At 41.6% G+C, this 22,775-nt stretch overlaps 1 protein-coding gene across 1 annotated transcript in view; it reads left to right on the top strand.

Moving 5' to 3' along the window:
- SEMA5B (semaphorin 5B) overlaps positions 1-22,775 on the top strand; it is a gene marked incomplete at both ends in the record, with an annotated part of 136,047 nt that overhangs the window by 60,463 nt on the left and 52,809 nt on the right. Inside the window, 6 exons of the mRNA XM_080621298.1 lie at positions 4,886-4,984; positions 5,794-6,007; positions 8,573-8,858; positions 14,034-14,169; positions 17,773-17,980; positions 20,137-20,344. Coding sequence (XP_080477424.1) covers positions 4,886-4,984; positions 5,794-6,007; positions 8,573-8,858; positions 14,034-14,169; positions 17,773-17,980; positions 20,137-20,344 — 1,151 coding nt within the window. The remainder of the gene's footprint in view (positions 1-4,885; positions 4,985-5,793; positions 6,008-8,572; positions 8,859-14,033; positions 14,170-17,772; positions 17,981-20,136; positions 20,345-22,775) is intronic.

The raw sequence follows: 22,775 nt of genomic DNA, 5'->3' as shown, positions 1-22,775 counted from the left end.
AGGTCTTAATTGTTTTCTAACAAATCGTGATGAAATGCAACAGATACATTAAATGTTTCCTGCACACTAAAATGTTCTTGAAGGTGTAACACAGCATTCTGCTGGCTGATTCTCTGAACTCCGGGTTGCACTCAAGGAGTTTGTGTTTATTTACTGAGGATGGCAGACCATCTGAAACAGCTAATTTTCTCATGCAGCATATAACTGGTTTTAATCTGTGATTAAAATATATCAGTATGTGATCAAATAGTGTTAGCCTAAAAAAAAGAATGAAAAAGGAGATCACTGACAACACAGCTGCAGCGGTTTAGTTAAAGTAAAAGGCCAATTAAAGTACTGCCTATATATGGTTATAGGCTTTCAAAGAAAAATACATCTATACAATGAGATTAAGGGTTTGTAACAAAAGAAACGACTCAAGAAGCACCTACAGCTGCCTTATTCACAGCGTCCTGAAAACGTCTGTTTGAATTTTACTTCAAACCAAAGCCACAGGAGTTCAGCCCCTCCATTTGCTCATCTGTCCGCACGAATGAAGGGAGTAACAGGGTACCACTTTTGCTTCTCAGGTTTAAAATGTTCTTTCAAAGCAGCCTGACATCTCTCAGAGCTAGAAAGAAGCATGGTTCTGTTCGCAGTCATGGACATTACAGCATTCACAGACAGACACATTTAAATCTAGATGTTGCAAAAAATGAAATAAATGAAGACAGGCTTAAACTGAGTGGGGTGAGAGGGACAGGCTCCAGTGAAGTTTATTCTCTTAGTGACAGTGAGAACTTGTGCTTTGTAGGGTTGAGCACTAGAAGTCATGTACTCTGCCTTTCTGGGAAAACAAGGGTCATTAGGCAGAAGAAAAATGCTACTTGCTCAATTTAAGCCCTTATCTCAAAAAAGGGACCAGTATCAGGTAATTTTGAGGAAGGAGCAAGAACCCCAAGGTGGGTAATATGCAACTTGTAGGAAAATCAGAGATATGCTTCATGCTCTGGTGGTAAGCCACAAGTTTTTATCAGCTCTGCCATATATTTAATAATAATCCCAACTAATATAACTGAGTTATTCTTATTAACCATATAAATACCCAGTCTTCTACCTTTATTTAAATCCTTAATCTCTTGATCCAGATAATATCTTCTGGTGATGAGATTTGCAGACTGATCATACACAGATTTAACTGTCTCCTCCATAATGTGAGAGCAGGATCCAAATATTGACTCGTCTGGACAGAACTGGGTTCAAGCGTGCCAGATTTTGCAGCTATACTAAAGCCCATCTGAATTTTGCCTCGTATATGCCTAGAGTTTTCCAGCCACACTGAAGAAACTGCATTAAAGAGCTCCTATTTTCTGTAGGGGTTTCTGAGATCATTTTATTAACCAGTTGCCTTGGCTATAAATTGTTGCAGAGAGCAGAGTGCTGAATGACGTTTCAGAGCAAATCCAGACTGGTTTAAAGAACACAGAGAGGAGGGTGTTTCTTGCTAGTTATTTGGACAACAGGGCAGAAAGAGGATCTAATGTAAATCTCACCAACAGTGTTTTTAGAAAAATCCTGCAAGCTGGAGCATTTAAGTGGTTAAGTTTCTTCTTTGCTTTTGTTGAAGGTTTTCATAGACTGATGTGACTGGTAGTGGGTACTGCAATAAGGAATACAAGATGAGCACAGTATTCCTCTTCAGGCCAGGCAGGTTAGAGAGGTGTAGTCTGTCATTGCTGTCCTTCAGTATCAACTCTGACTCCGTATGTCACCATGGCAAGTCCTTTAGCACCTGCATGTTTGGTTCACCCAGCTGAGAGAACAGGGCAGATGATGTACATCTGTTTCAGAACATTAAGTTGAATGATTGTTTTGAGACCAATGTATAAAATGAACATATTGTCACTGCTCTTCCTCCGGGAGCATGGAGCGCAGCTACCATCATCAGTGGGGCAGATCCAGGGAAAACACCTACTCAGTTCATTCATAGGAACATAGGATATGGCCCACACCTAGTAGCATCATTTTTTAAACAGAGTAGAAAATATCCACTAGTCACCCGAATTTCTGCCTTTTACAGCCAATGAAATAATGAGCAAGTTTGGTGCATCTAGTTCTCTTAAAAGTATCAGTTGTCAAATGTTTCCAGTCTAACACCACATCCATATGGACTGTGCTTCTGCTCTTTGCTACCACCTTTGGGAGGGGGATTGAAGTTGCAGGTTAAATACTCAGGTGCAGGTTCAAACAGCAGCAGATGTATTTGCTCAGTGTGGTTTCTCCTCTGTTTCAGTAAATAAATTCTGCCTTAGACTGAGTGGGTACAAATAAAACTGTGCTTAATTAGGCTAAAGGACACCATATTTTACCAGCTTCCAGCATCCCTACCAGGCCAGGCTACTATGCCTTGGAGTAAAGTGTACAACAGATGGATCTCTGCCAGTAAATTCCAGAAGACCATCCAGCACACGACCTAGCAGAAAAATTCTTCTTTTGTGTGCTATATTCTCAGCTGGGAAGCTTTTATAGAAATAGAAGCTTGTTAATTTTTAATATAGTTATGTGCAAAGAAGAGAATTCTGCAAATCAGGATTTTGAATTTCTGCAGGACAGGGTTTTGGTTAGGAATATTTTGAAGTACCTGGACAGGAAAGGGTCCAGCAACATTAAAGATATTATCTGGTTTAGGTCAGAAGCTATGTTCAGATTCTGCACAAAGCAGGGAAAGGTGGAAGTGGAGAGGGCGCAGATGTGTACTCTCTTATTGTGCGAAATTTGGGTAGAGACGTGGATTCTGGGTAGACGTTAAATCAGTCATATTCTGAAAACAAAACACTAATGGGAGAGGAGCCCATACCTTTTTCTAATAGCATCCCCTCAAGAATTTCTAGCACTTTACAGTCACATATGTAGTGGTCCTAATATTATGTGGAATTCAATAACTGTACTCTACAGAAAGAGGAATTACTTAACCTACTCATGAATGCAGACATCTCTAGGGCAGGGAATAACTAACAGGGCTCACAACATCACATAACAATGACAGGATTGAGCAGAGGGACTAGCAAGCCCTTCATCTTATTAAAGGAAATGGTGAGACCTCTATTCTCAACAGAAGGCAGGTGGGACAGAGCTTCTCAAGGTCCTATTTGATAGACTGATGCACAGTCACCATGACTGATCTGCTTCTGAAATAAGAAGTGCTAAATTGACCTAGGTACAAATTTAAGCTCTCATTTTAAGATGCCAGGCATTATGTATCTGATCCCTGATGCCCTGCTGAGACTCAAGACTGGCAGCACCTGCTCTGTGGCACTCTGTAGCCTGTGCCGGGGCTAGGTGAGTGCTTCTGGGCTGGCTCTGAAGTGCAGTCCCTGTGATCTTCTCCCATCCTAAAGCAAGATCCCCATGTCATGCCTGTGCATGTCTGTGGCTAGCACTGGTGAGTTTCTGCTAAATGCCATCCTTCATTGCGTTGATTTCCATACAGCAAATGAAAGAAGATCTGACATAATTCAGCTAAGCAAGGCTCTTCCTTTCCAGATGACAGGGAGGTTTTTCACACTGCTGAATCTTGCAAGTGAAGTCTTCAGGGAAATGATCAACAGCATGGGACAGGGAAGCTCGCAGTGATGGCTGCTTACAGAAGGAGAAGTGGTGTCTGCAGCTGTAGGCTCAGCTTAGTGGCAAATTATGATCTATTGGATGGAGAAAAGCAACGCAGCCAGGATAACCCAGCTGAGATTGTTATTTTTTAACAAGTTTCTTTTTCTGTTTACAGTAGCATATAATAGACTTTCTTCACTTGGAGCCCTGTGGGTGCCAGTCATTAGTGATTGCTCATATCGTTTCCTCTGAGGTGGCCCCAGAGCCCAGGGCAGGCAGGCTGGTGCCAACCTCACTGCACATCTCTCATTTGGGGCTGTTTTGATGAACCTTGGGACAGGCGGCTCTTGAGCCGCTTACACTGCCTGTGGGAGCTGCATGTTAGTCTTACACCTCTGTTTCTCTGTGTGTACTGTTAGAAAGTCCCTGCCTTATGTGGCATCTTCCTCCCAGACTGCTTAACTGCCCGGAGATGCTCAACCTGATCTGCAGTCCACAGGTCTCTGGATATGAGGCTAGGGGGAGAGAGTGAGACTGTGGCTGTCTCCAACAACATGAAGGAGGCCTTCTGAAAAAAGCCAGCTGCACCCTTGTGCTACCACCCTTACCCCAGGTGGGATGAAAGGAGCCCCACTCCTTTGGGGACTGGTATGTGAAGGGAGTTTTCTATTTGTACCAGCAACTGGTTGTGCAGCTGAGAAGAGGGGAATTGCTGTTTCTCACTGCCCTGGTCTGAAAGAAACTCCTATTATGGAAAATCCTGAGCACACAATCCCTGTGGGAGGCAGGAAGCAACAGTGGGTTCAAGCTTCTCCTGACCAGCCTGGTCTATTAAAGAGAAGTTCATGCCGTTTTCCTGCTGGCACTGTTGTGAATTATAGTGCAGATGGACCTGTTGTCCTTCACTGGAGCTTGTGTCTGGGCAACATTTTCAAAGCTGCAGCATTACTGGGAAAAATAGGTCAGAAATATCATCATGAAAAGAGGGAGGATTCCTCCTCCAGTCTAAGCAGAGCAGAGAAAGAGGCACTTGTGTAGCTAATAGAGAGTCAACCTGATGGATAGTATCCTATCCAGGGACTGTGCATGATTCTATGATTATAGAAATAACCAGCAAATTTGGCTTGCTCACTTAGACCACTGCTCCCTACACCTGTGCACTGCTTAATGCAACAAACCTCAGTCTGAGTTAGAGCAAAGGAAAGTGTATTCCTTCTGCAGCACAGGTAATTTTTTTTATTGTAATAACCCTACAGTCCCCTTTTCAAAACTTCTTTGTCTTTGTCTTGTTTCCCTATAGGAAGAGTGCCAGAACTACGTCCGAGTGCTGAATATTTATGGCAAGAAAGTTTTTACCTGTGGTACCAATGCCTTTTCACCAGTGTGTTCCAGTCGACAGGTTTGTTTTGCCTCTTTCACAGTGACAGAGAGGGCTGGATGGATGGTTTGGGGCAGCATTTGGCAAGGCATCATGGTTGCAGAAAATATGTTCCAATATGTTTAGCTGATCTAAAATTATTTTGGTTTTCTTCTGTGGGTCCCTTTGGGCTGCTTTGGGGCCGTGGGTGTATCTGCAGGTGGGGAGCAAAAAAATCGTGTTATGGATGAGCTGGATCTGGACAAGGTGCTACTTATGTAAACCTTGGTATGCTGCCGAAAATGGGCAATATAGACAAGCTTTGCTTGAGTACCTCCTGAGCTGAATACTTGAATATTTCCTTAAAATAAATGGCAAAACTCCCTTTGGCTTCAAGGGAGGCAGGAGCAGGTCCAGAGCACTGTTTATTTTTGTAGTTTTTTAATGCTAGTATGCATTCAGGTGGTGTCTGTGGAGATTTAGAAGCCTGTGCTGGCAGCAGGAGTGCCTGATCACACTGAGTGGGTTGAGGCCTACAGGCTTTATTGGCTATGGAATTACTCTTCTTACAAAGCAAGGGGATTAGTGAGGCTCAGACACAACTTCTTACGTTGGCAAACGATGTATGTAAAGATCAATTTACAGTCATTGCTGACATTACATTCTTATTACGTTGGCAAAGGATGGATGTAAAAGATCAATTTACAGTCATCACTGACATTACACTTTCAGAGCTCCATGTTTTTTTAAAATCAGGGTTTTGCTTGTAGTGCTTACGGATAAACAGAATTCTCTATATGAGTAAGAAAGCCAGATACTCTCTAAATTCTCTTCTCTCCTTTTAAATACAGGTAGGAAATCTTAGCAAAATCATTGACAGAATTAATGGAGTGGCTCGGTGCCCATATGACCCTCGGCATAATTCGACAGCTGTGATTACATCACGAGGAGAACTCTATGCTGCAACTGTAATTGATTTCTCTGGTCGGGATCCTGCTATTTACCGCAGTCTTGGAAATGTTCCCCCACTTAGGACAGCGCAATACAACTCCAAATGGCTTAATGGTAAAGTCATGTGCATCATATCTGAGCAAGAGGTGTATTAAAGTCAGCTTGACAGGCTTGTAAATCTTTTTTTCTGTTTTGATATTGAGATCCAGAGTTACAATGGGGAAGAGCTTCTGGTGCAATAATCCATGCAGCCCAGAAGACACCTAAAAATAGCCTGGAAGTATTTCAGAGGTTGATTTAGAATATAGACAGTAGGTCTTACCTGCTACTTAACATGTACATGGATCTGTGTCTTGTGAGATGACCAAATACATCATTTTAACAAGAAAAGTACTCAAAGATTCGAAGATCAAAATTAACTCAAAGCATCACATCATATTGTTGACCTAGTTCTGCACAGTGTTAAGCACCCTGTAGTCTTCCACTGCCTCAGCCGAAGATGGTTGGTTTCAGTGCAAGATCAGTCCAAAGATGAGAAATTTCAGAGCACGTTGTGTTCCCTGTGAACCTATGCTGTTGTGGGTTTATAGTTATTAAAATCAGCTGCTACCCCAGTGTGATGATACCCTGCATCAAGCAAGCTATAGAATTTCAACCAGCAATGTCTGCACTGAGTTCACACCTTCCGAGTGGGGCAAAGCACATCTTGTCTGAGCAGACTGTAGGGATGGAGACCCTAATATCCCCTCTCTATCCTTTGACCCAGGTAAGTTGACAGGATATTCAGAATCTGTCTACTGGATTTCAGGACCTTTCAATCAAAGGTAAGAGCAGTGGGACTGTGCACTCTCTGCAGCTCAATGAGACTGAAGTAGGCTTCTGCAGGCATACTGAAGTCAGTATGGAGATCGGAGTTTTAGATGAAGGACGTTGTCATGCCAGACTCTGAATTAGGACCAAGAAGCAGCATAACCCATATACACTCATTAGAAATTTGTGCCTCTTGTCTGTGCATGAATGAAGAATTCAGAAAGAATTCACATTGGAAGAGGGGAGTAAAAGGAAAGACAAACAGAAACCGAGTTTCTAGTCTGTGATTGGAAAAACTAACGTGACTCTTGATTTATACCCCTGTGCAGCATTGGTAACATTGGAGTAATTTCATCCTATTCTGGCCACTTTTCAACAAGAAACAGAAAACTTGAAGATGATTCAGAGAAGAGCCGTGCAGTGATTTGAAGCTTACAAAGCTTGCCTCACAGTGAGAAACTTAAAGAGCTCAATTTATTTATCTTTCTGAAAAGGGGATAAAAGGTGTTTTGCTCATGATGTGGAAGTACTTACCTCAAGAGAAGATTTCTGGCAGGATAAAGTTCTTTAAACTAGCAGACATGTCATGACAAGAGCCTGTGATTGGAAGCTGAAACCAGATAATGTCAAATGGAAAAAGAAGTACAGGTTGCAGCTGGGGCAGTCTTTAGTCATTTGAACAAGTCACTGAGGAAAGTGATGGATGTAAAGCAATGTGACATTGTGCAGTTGGATTTAGTTTGAAAGATGTGGTCCAATTCACCTGTTAGTCACAGAATCCAATGGTGGAATTGCAGGGTGAAATTCTCTGGTGTGTGTCAGAAGGTCAGATGGTGATCACAACAGCCCCTTTAAGGTTCACTGTTTGAAGAAGAAAGTTTGATGGGAGATGCTTTGCACTGCCCTCTCCTCTGTACCATCATCTGCCTCCCAAACCTGCCTTGCAGCAGCACCAGCCTGCCTTCCTCTCCTTCTGCCGTGGCTCTGTTCTCCTTTCACTCCTGGGCTGCAGCATTAAAGGAATTCTGTACTTTCTTTTTTCCTTCTTCCTTTGAGCATTTCTCAGAAATTAACATTAAAAAAGCACCCTATAAAACCAATTTGTTTAGTCAAATATTATTCATTGGCTGATCTTTTCCTTTTGCCAAAGAAACTGCTGGGATAAAAGACTGTACACTTTAAAGCTTTTAAAATACCTAATTAAAATATTCACTACAAAACCAATTCCAGGTTTTTTTTCAATTCTTGTGAAAATAATAACAATAATTCTAGGAGAAAAATAATTAAAGAGAGCTTGTTTTCAATACTGTCAGTCTGTGGCACAGTTTTGTTTTATGGCTATAAGATAACCGTTTGTGCCTAGAAACTGGAAAGGCTTCGTGATAAAAGCCAGATGTGATTGTGCTGGGAGAGCAGGTTGACTATTTCAGTGAGCAATCTAGGGAATCCAACAGATGCACACAGCATATTTAACACGTCATAAGGTGCACTTCTGAAGTGAATAGGTGAAGAAACCCAATGGAAAGGCTTAAGCTTTGTGTTGTAAAACGAGTATAGGTACAGAGAATAGTAATGCATATGTAAAGCGCTGAACACTGAAATAGGTAGCAACTTTGCCAATAAAGTTGGGAAACAAGGAGGTATGTCCAAGATCTGAAGTATGGAACTAGAGCTGTATCACCCTACATCATGATTTCCATCTACTGTTTTTATGTCCTCTGCTGACTCCAAACTCCCTCTGGTCCCAGCTGTGACAGCCTGAATAAAGGGAGCTTGTGGCACAATGCATTGAGCAGGTCAGTGAGCATGGATTGATTTCTGATTGGCATAAATCTTTTCAAATGTTGGGTTTGGTTTTCTTTTTTTCAGAGCCTAACTTTATTGCTGCCTATGACATTGGTTTGTTCACCTACTTCTTCTTCCGTGAGAACGCGGTAGAACATGACTGTGGGAAAACAGTGTATTCTCGTGTGGCAAGGGTTTGCAAAAATGATATTGGAGGAAGATTTTTGCTGGAGGACACATGGACAACTTTCATGAAGGCCAGGCTGAACTGCTCCCGTGCTGGAGAAATCCCTTTCTATTATAATGAATTGCAAAGCACCTTCTACCTTCCCGAGCAAGATCTGATCTATGGTGTCTTCACTACTAATGTGTAAGTTGTACTTGTTTTACTGCCGTTCTTCTATTCCCAGAAGTCTGAGACTGACAATATCCTGATTTCTTAGATACTCTGAGTAATCATTTTCAAAAGATCCTTTGGTTAACTTGAAGGAATAGATAGGTCTGTGTTATCCATCATGGGAATATAGCCTTTAGAACAATGTTTTTAATCCATGGCTCATAGATTCTTGGAGTCCATAAAAGGTGATTGTGCAGTTCTAGGGTAACTTCATTTGATATAAACCTGGGCTGTGACATGCTTCTGATTTTCTTGTAGTGACAATGCTGCTTGTGTAGTTCAGAGACATGGTCTAAAAATGACGCGACAGAAAAACATAATTACATTTCAGCCAGGCTAACTGCTGGAACAATCTGACACAATTATGTGAACATTGGGGCTGGCCATGAGGTGGACAGGTACATATGCTTGAGAGAGAAGGACTGGAGGGAGGAGAATGAGGCAGATGGGATCACAACAACCTAGACTGAAATCAGCAAATTGCTGTTGAACAACACTTTATAGTAGCAAGGTCATGTGGACTACAGCATTTGACATTTCCCAGGGGGACTCTACCTCTGCTATAGATTGTTTCAGGTCCACAAATCAAAAGCAGTGTTAAACTCTGAGAGGAAGGTATGATTTCTGAAACTTCATAAGCACATTTTCTTGGCTTGATATTGAAAAAAGTTGTAATTGGAATGATTTAGTGTAGCTGTGAAAGCACAAAGGAGGAGTTAATTAAAAAACATATTAAAAAAACCTCATCATGTATATTTTTAAGTCAGGAAAATCAAATAACTTTTTCTCTGAAGCCCAAAGCTAGGATGATAAGTTTCAAGCTACAACTGGTCTGCATGGTATTGAGTTTCAATAATACATGTTCTCCATGGAGGTGTTACCCCTGAAGTGTAAACTAGCGAATGAAAGTCTGAGTTAGTTACTCCACATGACAAGCACTCTAAGTACCTTCCTTGTGTTGCAGCCAACTTTTTTTTGGTTTTTTTGTGTGCAGTGCAGTACTGTTCAATGTGAATAATGATCTGTTCCCAAGAAGCCATCAGCAAACCAAAATGAAGCCTGTCCTGGGTTCAGCAGTAGCAGTCAGTTTTTCTCCTTCTTAGTAGCTGGTGCAGCGCTGTGTTTTTGACTTTCACCCTGGGAACAGAGCTGATAACACCAATGTTTAGACTGACCAAGGACTTTGTGAGTCTCATGCTCTGCCAGGGAGGAGGAGAAGCCGGGAGGAAGCAGGGACAGGACACCTGACCCAAACTAGCCAAAGAGGTATTCCATACCACAGCACGTCATGCCCAGGAGGTAGAACTGAGAGTTACCGGAAGGGCTGGAACACTGCGGGGTGGGGTTGAGGTACCGGTTGGTGAGCGGTTGTATTCTCTTCCCTTTTTATTTCCTTTATCATTATTGTTATTGGTGGTAGCAGTAGTGATTTGTGTTATACCTTATTTACTGGACTGTTCTTAATCTCAACCCGTGGGAGTTGCATTCTTTTGATTCTCCTCCCCATCCCTCCAGGAGCGGAGGGAAGAAAGGTGGGGGGGGAAGTAGACTGCGTGGTTCTAATTTACGGCCTGGGCTTAAACCATAACAAAGCCCCACTGAAGTACATGGGCCTTCCTGTTTTAATGTGTCACTTGCTGGTGTGACAGGGCTTGAACTTTAGCCCTTGAAGTCACAAAGCATCAGCCCCTACTTCTTGAGCTAAGGCATTGTTGGGAATTTCACTATGAGAGTTAACATAGCCTGAATGTTATTCCCACTCTGTAAACACTTACCTCCTCTGCCAGGAAGTAGGTGTTTGGCCACCCTCATCCATCTTCCATGTTTTGTTTCTGCACTGCCATTGTCAGTGTCAGCCAAAAGTGAGTCAGTGGAGAAGGAACTACAAAAAATAAACAGGGCTGAGCACTGCACCTTGACTGTGGACTTTGCGGAAAGTCTGTCCTGGGATTGAAAGTAGCATTAGTAGTTCTCTAAAAACAGTTAGAGAATGTTAGCCAAATATCCTGAACATTAAAAGGGAACCTGGCTACTGCTTTAGGCAGTTGAGATTATACTGGGTTTCGGTTTGGTTTTTATTTTGCTTGTTTGTGGGGTTTTTTTCAATCAGACAGGACTTCTATGCCCATAGTAATAATGTTTTAACTATCCATTTTTCCATTCATCCAGCCAAGAACAGAAGTTGGAAATGAGAAAATTATTAATAAATTGCATTATTTTTATCAAATCATACAATTAGTTTTTGGACAATGAGTGGGGAGACATAGGCAAGCTCCAGTTCTCTTTTGCTGTGTCTGTCTCCCAGGTTTAACATGAGACATGACGAGTGTTACCTGTCTCCTTTGGGTTACATTTAAGTCACTCTTCATACATTAGGGATGTACGTTCTCTCTTGTATCTTCTGAGGACAATATAATATGTAACATTTCTTTAATTGAAGAAATAAGTTATTGATAATAGCTGAAGTTAGATCAAGGAGCATTTTGGGTCTACAACATGATGTTCTTTTGAGAGTTCAAAGAGAAAATGTTCCGATTTGTCATCAGACTGGAGAAATAATGGTAATTATTCTTTTAACTTCCACTGGGACTTATATTCTGCTGCATGAGCTCTGCATACCAAAGAGGGTTGCTGTATGCTCTAGTCTGAGTTTCTTTATAATCAAACACCAATGCATTGCAAAACTATGACGTGTTTGTTTGCTTGTTTAAAGGTATTCTTATTTTTGAAAATTAATTAGTGTATTTAGGGTCATCTTATAACAAAAGGGTATTAGTGGTTATGATAACGTCCACATAGAATCATAGAATCATAGAATAGTTAGGGTTGGAAAGGACCTTGAGATCATCTAGTTCCAACCCCCCTGCCATAAGCAGGGACACCCCACACTAAACCATGTCACCCAAGGCCTCATCCAACCTGGCCTTGAACACCGCCAAGGATGGAGCATTCACAACCTCCCTGGGCAACCCATTCCAGTGCCTCACCACCCTCTCAGCAAAGAATTTCTTCCTTATATCCAATCTAAACTTCCCCTGTTTAAGTTTGAACCCGTTACCCCTTGTCCTGTCACTACAGTCCCTGATGAATAGTCCCTCCCCAGCATCCTTGTAGGCCCCCTTCAGATACTGGAAGGCTGCTATGAGGTCTCCACGCAGCCTTCTCTTCTCCAGGCTGAACAGCCCCAACTTTCTCAGCCTATCTCCATACATATAGACTTATTGTTTCATGTTATGTTATACTCAGCTGAATCAGTGGGAAAGAGAGCTCTTTAAACCACCCAGTTAATCACAGGATGTAGGAGGTGGGAATAAAGGAGATTGCACCTCTCGCCAAGACAATGGAGGAGCCAGCTGCACAAGTTGATGTCACTGGCTTGAGACTGGAATCAAGCTTTTCATAGTGAGGGATGGGAAATATGCCAGGCCACAGATGGAAAGGAAAACAGGCTACAGATTTAATGGAAAACCTCTTCCTTTCTCCAGTCTAGCAAAGGGAAAGGGCTAAACTATGGAGTCCTTAGCAGGGCCCTAAAAATATAATTAAAAAAAAAAATATTTTTGTTAGACTAGTGAGGTTATATTCTTTCTTTTCCTATTTTGTTTTCTTTCTCATTCTCCCTTTTTTTTCCCATATATGCCTGAAGGCATTTACTTGTCATCCATCATTAGCTTTGCCTTAAGAGCTGCTGTCTGTGAGCATGCACTGCATCAGTGGTGTTCAGACAAAAGTGGAGAGAGGTTTGCCTGGTGTTGCTTTGACATGTTCGAAGTGAGATATTCCATCACTCCAGGGATGTAAGGGACAGGGGCAGGAGCAGAGAATGGGAAGACAAAGCAGGAAGCTCTTCCTGATGTTGTATTTCTTGGAAGAAATGTGCTGTGAAAGAATCTGTTCTTCTGCTTGCCAGTCTGAGATTGTGGAGCAAGGCTTTTATTTTTTGTGCAAGAGAGTGTAATTATTGGTTTAGTTTAAAAAATGTGTTCTTTTCAGAGAATTCAAATTGCTTTAATTAGCAGAAAGATACATAGAGCAGAGCTTGGGTTATTTAAAAAGGCACTGTGACAAGTCAGTCTCTTGTGCTAGCCCTATTTTTAATTTTATTCTGTTATCTTTTTCTCTGAATGTTGTTCTTTTTTTTTAAAAAAAAAAAAAAAAAGGAAGAAGGAAAAGGAAAAGAAGCAGGGGGAAGGGGAGGGCAGGGAGCAGTTTTGAATTTTGGGTTACCACTTAGCACAGGTTCCTATTTGGGCCAGATTCCTTGAGGTGTCCTCACTATCCGGGAAGTACCCTCCTACCCTCTTGAAGCAAAAGGAGCTGAGCCTGCTCAGGATCTTCCAGAAATGAGTCTCCATGACTGAAATGGAACAGCAAAGGCCAGCTAATCTGTGTGTGAGTCTGACTGGGCAGCAGAGCATCCCTCAAACAAATTCCCTTCCAAAGAGTCCTTTCTACAGCAGCATTTCCGTAGCCATGCCTCCCCTGGCTGGTGCGTGCATGGTGAATCGTCTGCTTGAGACAGATGCTATTCCCAGCTGGGAACACAAAGAAGTAAACTGTGATCATTGAAAACATGTATTAGCAAGGCCATTTTGCATGCTGAGCTGCTATAACAACCAGCCTGGTTCACAGTGTCACCCTTTCCCTTCCCCTTCATGCGTGTGCATATTTTATTTATATATTTTATATATATATGTAAATATATATATAATATTAGGGGATATATTTTATAGCTGAAGATTTCTGGAGCACAAAACAAAATTTCACCTTGTGAAACACCAGGAGATTAAAAATCAGGTTGTTTGTAATCAATAAAGATAGATGAGTTGTTAAAAAAAATTAAATACAACAGACACAAATAATCCATGCAAATTAAACTGTATTCACCTTTCTTGTCCAAACTGCTTCCGTGGCTCTTAAATCACAGACATTTTAAAACCAAGCTTAAAATTCATTCTCAAAATTGTCATGCAACCCCTCTGCATTTTACAATTTATTTATTTATTTTTGCTCCCTATAAGATTTGTATCACTGTACATCTACCTAGCAATTTACATGTATTCTATTTGAGTGGAGCTTGATGTCTCTTATGATGAAAATGTCAATGTTCTAATGATTAAATTGATTTTTTTTCCTCCCCTTTTCTAGAAACAGCATAGCTGCCTCAGCAGTGTGTGCCTTCAATTTGAGTGCCATTACTCAGGCATTTAATGGCCCTTTCCGTTACCAAGAAAATCCAAGATCAGCCTGGCTGCCAACGTTAAACCCCATCCCTAATTTCCAGGTATTGCTGCTGCCCTTCAGCTTACTTCAGTCCCTTTTGTGTTCTGTCACTCCAATGGGTTCATTTGTGAACATTTTTCCAGGTAGACCCATGGTGCAGATAAATTGCATTTCTCCACATTTATGAGTGGTTTAGTCTCTGGAAAGCCTTGCCACATGTTATTGAGACCATGGGATTTGTGGCAAAAATGAAATGGCTTTACCAATAATAAGAATGTTCAGACTTTTTATAATACTGAATAATTTAAATCTCTGTTACACTTATCACTGACACTTGAACTCTGAGAATGTGATCTTCACAAAAGGACATAGAGACATGTTCCCACCAAAACTGGGAAGGATTGGAAGCTGAAGCTGGACAAAGACAAACTAGAATGGAGACAACCTATATTTGTAAACAAGAAAGGTAATTAAACACTGTGGCTGTGTTTTGATGTGATGAATTTTCCATCACTTGATAGGGCCCCTACGGCTAACAGTGTTTCAGTGCAAGATGAATGTCTTTCCAAGACAGAGTAGCTCAGCCAGAAGTTTTGGACATGTTGCAACAGTAACTGGTGGAAGACGGCACATGAGGATGGTCACAGGTGTTCTGTCTCACCTTAAAAATCTTTAGTTTTATGAATGAGCAGCTTTCCAGGATTATCAGTTAAGGTCAATCTGAAAATTATAGAACAACTTCAATCACTTTATGTACAGATTCAGGCAGTGAGGTGCAGACTATGCATGTGACAGCGCAGTGAACCCAAGTCCTCTGAAGCATGAGCTGATTTTACAGCTGAGTCCCTTCCCACTTTGGAAATCCTAGGGAAGATGAGCTTGTCTTTCTGTCCTCACTTCCCCGAGAATCCTTTCATCCCGATTGTGTGAATCTGGCTCTCCTTTATTATGGCAAAGGTGCTGAGGCTGCCTGCAAATGCCATCTGCCTTCAAGCTGGTGATGCCAGGGACCTTCCAAAAAGGACTTTGCAGTCACCTTTGCAGTCATCTGCGAAAGCAGATGGAAGACAGGTCCACAGTGCAAGCAGTGACATGCTTGGGTTCCTGCTGAGGAGCCTGATTTCTCCCCCTGAATACCCTCATGGCACCTGAGGGGGGCCTTCTGCCTGTGTAAGGTGGAACAGGTTTGGGCTCTTGATCACCCCTCAGCTTGGTGCACTCAAAACCAAGAAACAAAGCTTCGCTGAAGGCCCAGCCATGCCAAATATGGCCAGGCTTTTTCCTTTCATTTTTATTTTTTAATTTATTTTTTATAATTATTGTTATTTTTTTAGTTCTTATTTTAAAGGGAATATTAAGGTTGACTAAGAACTGAGAATCAAGGTCTTTCTGTCCCTTGCGGGGCTAACCCAGGAGGAACAGAAAAGGACTTTGGAAAGCACTTCATGTAGCAAAAAGTATCAGATAAAATGTGGAGTGCAAAGATTGCAGCAGCAATATGAAAGAAAAGGGTCAGAGGAGAATAAGGAAAGGAAAAGGAGGTATGTGGCAGACAAAAGGAAGATTGCAAGAAGAGATTAAGATGTTTTTCAAGTACAGGAGGAACAAGAGGTCAGTGAAGGGCCTTCAGGAGATGACAAGGGTAATTTAGTGACAGAAGAGGCAGGTATTGAAAAAAAATTAAATTATTTTTTTTGCCTCAGTGTTCACAAAGATCAGGGAAGAATGCCAAGGTTTGGTTTTTTTTCTTGCAAAGAGGAAGGAGAAATACCAAAGGCTACAGAGGATCAGGGCTATGCAGATAATCAGGATATTAGAACAAACCAAAATAAAACCAAACCAGAGGATGCTGTGTCAGCACACAGGCTGCCAATAGACGAAAAGGATTATCTGTGACTTGAGGAGAACAGAAAAAAAAGCCAACAATGACATTCCTGACATTGAGATTACTGCTTCAGTGGTGCTCTAGAAACGAGAGTGAGTGGGGAGAAGAGCATCCAAAGAAAGACAGTGGTGTAAACCAGAAGTATTGGATACAGCAGAAGAGAGATTTAAAAACTCTTTAGAATGTGGGATGAGTCATGAGCTAAAAAGAACCATAGCCATAGAAAAAAACATTAAAACCTACTTGAAGGCACACCATAACCCCACTGATGTCTCTGTAGTCTGGCTACTCAGGAAGATGTTTAAATTGATGAAAAAGTGACCATGTTCATATGTTGTAGGAATTAGTATCACCCTGTTCACATGGTTAACACAAGCTCCAAAATACTGTAGGGCTTAGTACACCAGCCATTAAGATCCATATTTATTCTGTAAATGTGAGCTGAATTCCTGTCAACTCATTTTAGCACATTGGTAAGAGAAGCTTTGGATGGTGCACCTGAGAAAGGTAGCTGCACTGCAGAGATGCTTCGATGCATATCAAGAGTATGCACATGGGATATTTGTACACTGTAGCTGGAGTGCTGTATATTAACATCCTAATATGCTGTATACTAACTTCTCTTCCATGGAAAGCCAAACCACCTGAACCCAAAATGAAGAAAAAGAAATCTGTGGGGGTTTTTGTCTAATGAAATTACTTGAGTATGAGCGTCACTTAGTGATGAGTGAAGCTGTCCATGGACTGAGTATGGGATTTGGCAGGATTTCTAATTGTAGCACTGACTCCCATGGCCTAGAGCAAGAAAAATAATCAGTCACCCATCTTTCTCCTGGAGTAATGAATTGTCTGCCCATCATGCAGGGCATGGTGGGGAAGAGTGAAGATCCAGCCCTGGCTACTGACATGAATCACGAAACTGCATGGAAAGTTTAATCTTGCATCGGCTTTTGAAAATGCTGAATTCTAGAGACGAGTGTGAGATAGAAACTCAGGCTTTAAAATGCACTATCCCCCTGATAAGACTTACGATGGTATTTAAAAGACAGGAGATGAGCTCTCTTCTTCCCCCCTGTTCTGGATGGACAAGGGCATTGAGTCCTATTTCAGTACGCTTCTTGGTGCTCAAAGATGTATGGACATGGCTTGATCTGCCATTTGCTATGAGCATAGAAGAGCTGCATGTGGGAAGGGGGGAGCTAGAGGCTAACCTGCCTTGCTTCAGATTAAACTAGAGGGGTCTGTTCAGATGGCAGCACATCAGAGAAAAGCATTGTGACGAGTTGATTTCTTTGACACAAAACCAACCCATTTTTCAGGGGTTTTAACCTCCAGGTTTTGTGCATTGTACAGACTGAGGTGCCAGGTAGACCCTGAAGATTATTTGAAATACTTAAAGGATTCATCACCACAAAAACTTATCACTGCAGGCTTTAAATCTTTCTACAGCTAATTTTAATTCTTTCTTTTTCTCTTTGGTTTGTTAATGCCTTTTGCCCTTCTGGTTTGCTGGCTGCAGGGTATCCCAGGGGAATGAAACACCACATAGCTGGCCTGTGGACCAGCTGTGAGAAACTTTTTTAAAGAGTGGGCTATAGGCCAAAGCTAAGGTTAAGGACCTGTGGTAAGGCTGAGAGCCTGATTCTGTGGCCCTCACACAGATCCACCTTCCCAGGAAATCAACAGGACATGGGTTTCCAGAAGAATTTCAGGGTTTGGTCTTGGGCTGCTGGAGCGGGGAGAAAATGCAGGTGCTGAAGTTCAATCTTCTGTGTTTAGTGTGGGACACTAAATGATGACAGCCCTAACGAGAACCTGACGGAGAGAGTTCTGCAGGATGCACAGCGCTTATTCCTGATGAATGATGTCGTGCAGCCAGTGACTGTAGATCCATACGTGACTCAGGACAACATTCGATTTTCCAAACTCGTGGTTGATATTGTTCAGGGGAAGGATACTCTCTACCATGTGATGTATATTGGAACAGGTAAGAGCATCAGGGCTTAAGAAAGTTCTCTCCACTTGGGCATAGACCTAGCAACCGGGGGAGCCCAGTTTTGACACCATTACACAGTTGTCATTTGATATCATTTCAACACAAAATTGCATGGAATTTAGTTTGCGTAAGTAAATTTAAAAGCAGGATGGAGGACTTGAGGCAGAGTCCCAAGTGAACAGACCATAAATCTACATTGTGGTTAAAAGCAACAATAGCATTTTCCTCCCTTATATAAAAGCATGTTTCAACTAGTCAGGTTAATACATTACAATGGAGAAGAGCAAAGGTTGCTGCTCTGTGCTTATGTGCATGTAGGTTGCCTCTCTGTTCTATGACATACTTATCTCTAAGTAAGCAATAACAATACTAAGCTCCAGGCTTGTCCAAGGTTTTAATTATGTCATTCTTTGCGCTCCTGTGTGCCTACTGGTGTATGATTCCCCGTGCTTTCAGGAATGGGCATGCATTGAAATGTGATGCAGATGGGGAAGCTGAGGCAAGTTGTTTTTTTTTTTTTTGTGGTAGCATAGAGAGCCCATGGTAGAATTAACTAAATGATTTGGTCTCTTTATTTCTACCTCCATCCTCTAATTAGCAGGATACATTGCCTTTTCTGAAAAGTGTAGATATCTTGGATAAAGGAAAGATGCTGGAGAAGGACAAAGTGTTATAAATGGTTGTCTTAGCCCATATTCATACTAATGATAGAGGTTAAATTAAATAGTTTGATTAATCAGAGCACATGGCCAGCCTCATGGGTATAAAGTTGTTATCCTTTATTGCTGAAGCTTTGATTTTAGAATAAGATGGATTGCCTCCCTAAGTGTTACTTTAATCTCACATCTGAATGCAGAGTCATTGCCTCATAATCATGTTACCACCTTCCAGGACTGTGTCATAATTTATCTAACTTTTACCACCACTTACTTCAAAAGTGATCATCTTGGATGTGTTCTAGTAACATTCCCACTGTGAGAGCCTCCATGCCCATTGTTTAGGATGAGAAGAATGTACTTAAATGAAAATACATCATGGTTCTGCCATTTTGATATCTTGATATTTTAAGTGAGGAGTCCCACCTACAAAGCCTAAGAGAAAGCCAGGATACTTTCTGCCTCATATCATTTGTATAGAAAGGTCCACTGCCATAACCTTGCCTCCTTATTCATGTTTCCTCTCTGACCCTGGTCAGAAGTGACTGAAGAGTAAACTCTGCAGGACCTGAAATATTTAAACCAGTGAAATGTTCCAGAGGAGACAGCCCTCCCTAAGGGCAGCCCTGAACACAAACATAGTCCTGAAACAAAATGAGCCCAAACTTGGGTCTCAGTCTTGTTGCACACTTAAGGCCCTCCCAAGTGCCAACCCCAGCACTATAAATTGCTGAGCATTAGCACCAATACAGAAGTTACCGGGATAGAAAGATTAAGCTTCAGGAACAATTGGGGCTGACAGACCTCTGGGGTTTTAACAAAAAAATAGCGTGGCTGCCCCTTGTTCCCCATCATAAATCTCCCACAGTTTATCAGATCTTTGAATTGCTTAGGTAAGATCACTGTGAACACAAGCATATGTGTTTCGCCGTATGCACTGTTCATGCCATAACATTTTGTCAAGCTGGCAAGACGGCTTCTTCCAGGAAGAGGCTCAATTAGATCCATAACCCATGCAGTCATTACTGAGGCCTCTCTGACTTCCTGCAGGGCTTCTGCCTCTGTTGTCATTTGTCATGGCATCAAATCACAATGATCTGCTCCATAAACCCAAAGAAATACAGACTTAAGGCACCAGAAATGATCCCTGCTATCTAAGGTCACCTTGTTGTATAACTCACTGGTGATAGGACCAGACTCTTTTCTGCCTCAGTGCTACAACTGGAAAGTATTTCCAGGTGCTCACTTTCCAGGTGGTTCACATCTTTCTGGGTTCCCATTAAAACACACTCATAGGCAGTTTTTGTAATGTCTGAGAACTGCTCGGGATTGTAAGAAGGTAGGAGCTCTCTCTACCAATGGGAAGGGGTGACCAAAACTAAATTTAAAGCAGCTGTGTAAAGATGACGGTGATATTTTACTCTTTAGGCAAGTATGAAATGAAGTCAATGCCTCCAAGATTTACTTGTGCCTTGTTTCTTGTTCTATTAGAGTATGGCACCATCTTGAAGGCCCTTTCTACCACTAACAGGAGCCTGAGGAGTTGTTATTTAGAGGAAATGCAGATCCTCCCTGATGGACAACGAGAAGCAATCAAGAGTCTCCAAATCCTGCATAGCGACAGGTCACTCTTTGTGGGCTTAAATAATGGAGTGCTAAAAATTCCTCTGGAGAGATGCTCCATGTACAGAACAGAAGGGTAAGCAAATTTACAGCTCTGATATATTCCACTTCAGGTTAAAAAGAAAAGCACCAGGGAAACATCTTCCAGTCTGATTCAGTTTAGGAGGCTTTTTTTCATTACTACAAGACAAAAGACACCATTGAAAGTGCATCTCCTGATAGATGCAATCATGACAGGAGCAATGAGAATGAGCAGTATTTTTTTCTGGTAAAAATCAATTAGGCCTCATCAGAAATTAATTGTACGTTTACCAAAGAAGGGCTTACAATACTTCTTTTTTCTTTTTTTTTTTAACTTGATGTTTCACTGTTGCTTTTATGAATTCCGTGTGTTTTGCTGGTGGTTCTTACTGGCAGTATGGCTGCAGGTTTCTGAATTTGGGTTGCAGCCAGCCTATTGTGGCTTATCCGAGTGATCACCTTTCAAATGTCTGATGAGGCAGGGCTGAGCTTCGTGGCAACTTGTTAATGTTTTTGGAAACCAATAGCTCATGTCAAGTATGTGTGACACCTCTTACACCTGAATAGATTCTGTGCCTTGATTGTACCTTTCAAAGGGAGTAGGAAAATACCCATTTTTTACATTGTCAGTGTTGGCTCCAGAGCAGTTTTCCACCCAGAAATGTGTGTAGTAGGTTTTTGCATCCAAATGCTGTTCCTTCATTTAAGCAGGTGAAAGAGTGCGCATACCAACTGATTGAGACAAATCAAATAATATCCCTGAGTCTGTAATGTGGTCTGCTGAAGGTAATTGCTTGTGTACATCTCATAAAAATACCCTTCCTTCTCCTCTCTTGCTTTTGCTTTCCTCGATGTGAGTTTCGTCTGAAACTGATGCCCTCTGTGCTAGACGAGGAAGGATTTTGTTAGCAACATCTAAGTGGTTTCCCTCTTTCATGGCCTACTGCAAGATGTCCCGGTTCTCCTGCCAAAAAAAACTAACCCTGGTATAGAAAATGTTGCCGTCATTTTATTTTCAGAAAGAGTTTATCTGTCAGCTTGTACTAAGTGGATGTCTGTCTGAGTATAAAAATGCCATCTCTTTATATTTTCAGGGAATATCTTAATTGTCCCTTTCAGAAAATACAACTTTGTCATTACTGCAAGTTTGACACAGAATTGTTTAATGTGTAAAGGTTTAGTTGCTTATATAGACAGGCTGACACAAAATTGTTTAGTAAGAGAAAGAGAACCACAGCTGGAAAACGCCATCCTGTCCTCACAGCCCTTAGAAGTAGAGATTTTAAAAGGCAGGACATACAGCTGTCTTCTTCAGGCTACCCTGGAGAGTGTCAGTTAGAGAATATTTATGTGAGTATGCACATCCAGTTTCAAAAGAAGTGAGTCCTTCCTTTTCTTTCTTTTTGTAATCTCGAGTTTGGCTTTCCAGTAATTTATAAATCATGTCCCAGTTTCAGCCTGCATAAGTTCTTTGGCTGACACTTCCATTAAAACTCAAATAGTGGAGGTTTGCTCAACTGCCTAAAAATGGGACAAGCAGGGAAAAAGCAGCTGCAGCTGAGGGTAACTCACAGGAGCACCATCTATTTAGGACTTTAGTGCTGCAGGGCAGTCCCCTGCTAGTATAAGTTTATCACAGCAAAACAAAAACCCAGCTCCAAAGAGGTTCCCTTGCCTGCTGGTGGCCAAAAGCAGCCTTTATGCATTGCATGGCACTGAGTCCTGGCTGAAATTACTGGGAAGCTTGTGTACCAATGCTGTTTTTCTAAAACAAACTTACTAGGGGCATTTTTCAGTGAAATAAGGAAGTGGTCCAGCTCTTTCGGGGATGGAGACTCAACCTCTGCCTTCCTCTGATTAGTTTCATGATACTTTTAAGCAATTTAAGGCAGCCACTGGGCAATACCAAAGTACACAAGATAGGGTCTCCTGTCAATATGGTGGGTGCATATGTTAAGCGATGTGGGAGGTCAGAATTTGTTGAATTCTGGTGCTGGCCAGGTAACGTACATTGCAATGGATCCTTTGCCTGTGGCTGAGTCTTGTGGAAAGGATGGGCTTTGAAAAAAAGGTGGGAAAAAAGACGAAAACTGAGGAAAGCAGGAAAGGCCATTATTTATTTATTTGTTTAAAAGGTTGTTTGTGATATTATTTTTTAAGCTTAGCTTTTATTTTTGTAGGAAATCAGTCAACTGCAGGTTTTTCAGCTGCAAATATTAGAACCCTTTTTCCCTTAGAATCCTGGCTATGTAGGTGATAAGTCAACTTGGCCTTCGTTACATTTCTTTCAATACTGAACTGTATCGAGAAGGATGTTTTAATTTCCTCCAGTGCATTCCACGTGGCACTTCTCCTGGGCTGTGATTTATTGCTTATTGTCGTGTCTATGTTTAATACATGCTGATATACAGCCACCATGGAAAGAAGGGCTCCCACCCCTACAACACCCCCTGCTTACTTTTTTGTCGTGCTGTGACTTCCTGACT

The sequence above is a fragment of the Psittacula echo genome (genome assembly GCF_963264785.1).
Source record: "Psittacula echo genome assembly, chromosome: 6".
In the NCBI taxonomy this organism is placed as follows: domain Eukaryota; kingdom Metazoa; phylum Chordata; class Aves; order Psittaciformes; family Psittacidae; genus Psittacula; species Psittacula echo.
The sequence above is the reverse complement of the archived record's forward strand: the minus strand, read 5'-3'. Positions and strand labels throughout refer to the sequence as shown.